General features: G+C 44.5%; 1 protein-coding gene across 3 annotated transcripts in view; it reads right to left on the bottom strand.

Annotated features, from left to right (window-relative positions):
* Positions 1-1,307: 1,307 nt before the first annotated feature.
* The window catches only part of cidea (cell death inducing DFFA like effector a), a 3,273-nt gene continuing 2,407 nt past the window's right edge, over positions 1,308-2,173 (bottom strand). Inside the window, exons 4-5 of one of the 3 annotated variants that reach the window (XM_008289184.1) lie at positions 1,707-1,879; positions 1,308-1,518 (exon numbers count right to left, since the gene is read on the bottom strand). In XM_008289184.1, the coding sequence (XP_008287406.1) occupies positions 1,416-1,518; positions 1,707-1,879 (276 nt within the window). In that variant the 3' untranslated portion in view covers positions 1,308-1,415. Of the gene's footprint in view, positions 1,519-1,702; positions 1,880-2,173 lie in introns of those variants that run through there. The other 2 variants (XM_008289185.1, XM_008289186.1) reach the window with 2 other exon arrangements.

The following is a 2,173-nucleotide window of genomic DNA, read 5'->3' as shown; positions in this document are numbered from 1 at the left end:
GCTTCAGGCGCTGTAGGACACCAGGACACGACCTCCAGCCTCAGTTACACACCAGAGCATTTGTATTCATTTGGCTTTTTTTTCCTGTTGTTCACACTCCATGATTTTAATACGTCTCTGTTGTCATTTTGTGTCCCTTTGTGGTCATTTTAACCCTTTTGTCATCATTTTGTGTCTCTTTTTGGTGTAATTTCACGTCTCCTTGTCGCCCTCTTGTGTCTCTTTGTGGTCATTCTCTTTATTTGTGGACTTTTAGTGTGTGTCTGTGGTAATTTTGCATATATTTGTGGTCCTTGTGGGTCTCTTTGTGGTCATTCTTTGTGTGTTTGTGGTTATTTTGTGTGTATTTGTGGTCATTTTCTCTCTCTCCACACTCTTTTTGGTCATTTTTTCTCTGTGTGGTCTTTTTGTGGTAATTTTACAACCTATTTGTCATCATTTTGTGTTTCTTTTTGGATGTTTTGTGTCTCATTGTGGTCATTGTGTGTGTGTTTCAGGACATTTTGTGTCTCTGTCGTCATTTTTTGTCTTTTTGTGGTCTTTTTCTGGTGGACCCTTTTTGGTCATTTTTTGTCTTTTTCTCTTTGTGGTCTTTTTGTGTGTCTCTGTGGTCATTTTGCAACCCCTTCGTCTTCAGTTTGTGTGTCTTTTTGGACATTTCATGTCTCCTCGTCGCCCTCTTGTGTCTCTTTGTGGTAATTTTACCACCGTTTTGTCATCAGTTTGTGTCTTTTTGGACATTTTGTCACTCTGTGGTCATTCTCTTTGTATTTGTGGTAATTTTGCGTATATTTGTGGTATTTGTGGTCATTTTGTGTATATTTGTGGTCAGTCTGTGCATTTTAGGACATTTTGTGTCTCTTTGTGGTCATTTTTTGTGGTCTTTATCTGGTAGACTCTTTCTCTGTGGTTTTTTGTGATAATTTTACAACCTTTTTGTCGTCAATGCGTTTCTTTTTGCACATTTTGTGTCTTCTTCTGGTATTTTTGTCTCCTTGTCGCCCTCTTGTGTCTCTTTGTGGTCATTGTCTGTATTTGTGGTAAATTTGCATGCATTTGTGGGTCTCTGCTTATTTTTTTTCTCATTTTGTGTCTCTTTGTGGTCTTTCTTTTTTTTTTGTCTTGAAATGTTCCTGAGCTGGGAGTCTGTGTTCAGAGACACAGAAACACAACCAGGCTTCAGGCAGCAGACTGAGACATCAACAAACCACCAAACTCAACTCAGCACCAAGTGTTTGTAAAACCACTCATGTTTCGCTGCATGTTTTATTATGCAGATCAAGAACTTTAATATTTATGATTCACGATGACGTTTTAATCAAATTTATTCATTTCATCTGTTAAAGTACAAAATCCTCAAAATCGAAACAGTAAAACGTTCCTCTGGCGTTTAACTCTGAACACAGACACACAAACTACCCGTCGCCGTCGCCGGTGAACTGCAGTAACGACGAAGACGTGCAGAGCAGCAGCTGTCCGCAAAGTCTGGTCACAAAGGTGATGCAGCGCAGCACCGACCTGCAGACACACAAACACACAACACAAGCTGTCAGTGCAGAGCGTGAACGGAGAGGCTGCCGACGCATCGCTGGACCACCACACTGCAAACAGAGAACAAGCTGAGCACAGGTCAGACATCTGAGCTGCGTTGTGCGTCGGTCGCTGCGTAGTAACCGTGAGGCTGCGTGCAGCAGAGCGCCACCTACTTGAGGACGTGTTTGATGCGGCTGCACCGGAAGTCGTAGCTCAGCGCGTACACGTCGTACAGCGTGGCCCTGACGGCGAGGCAGCACAGGAAGTCCTTGGGGTGCAGCTTGTAGAGCTCGAAGCTCAGCTTGGCGAGTCCGGTCCTCCTGGGCTGACGGAAGCTGGGAAAGACCTGAAACATGCAGGAGACGAAGCCTGAAGCTCTGAAGGCCTCCAGCAACCGTCAGTCAGTGTGTCAGCGCGTCTTAGTTCATGTTGGTGCATCTAAAGACATGTTAGTGAGTCTAGGTGAGTCTAGGTGAGTCTTGGTGAGTCTAGGTGAGTCTTGGTGAGTCTTGGTGAGTCTTGGTGCGTCCTGGTGAGTCTAGGTGCGTCCTGGTGAGTCTTGGTGAGTCTTGGTGAGTCTAGGTGAGTCTAGGTGAGTCTTGGTGAGTCTTGGTGAGTCTTGGTGAGTCTAGGTGAGTCT

The sequence above is a fragment of the Stegastes partitus genome, unplaced genomic scaffold (genome assembly GCF_000690725.1).
Source record: "Stegastes partitus isolate 25-593 unplaced genomic scaffold, Stegastes_partitus-1.0.2 Scaffold598, whole genome shotgun sequence".
In the NCBI taxonomy this organism is placed as follows: domain Eukaryota; kingdom Metazoa; phylum Chordata; class Actinopteri; family Pomacentridae; genus Stegastes; species Stegastes partitus.
This window is presented reverse-complemented; position numbering and strand designations above follow the sequence as displayed.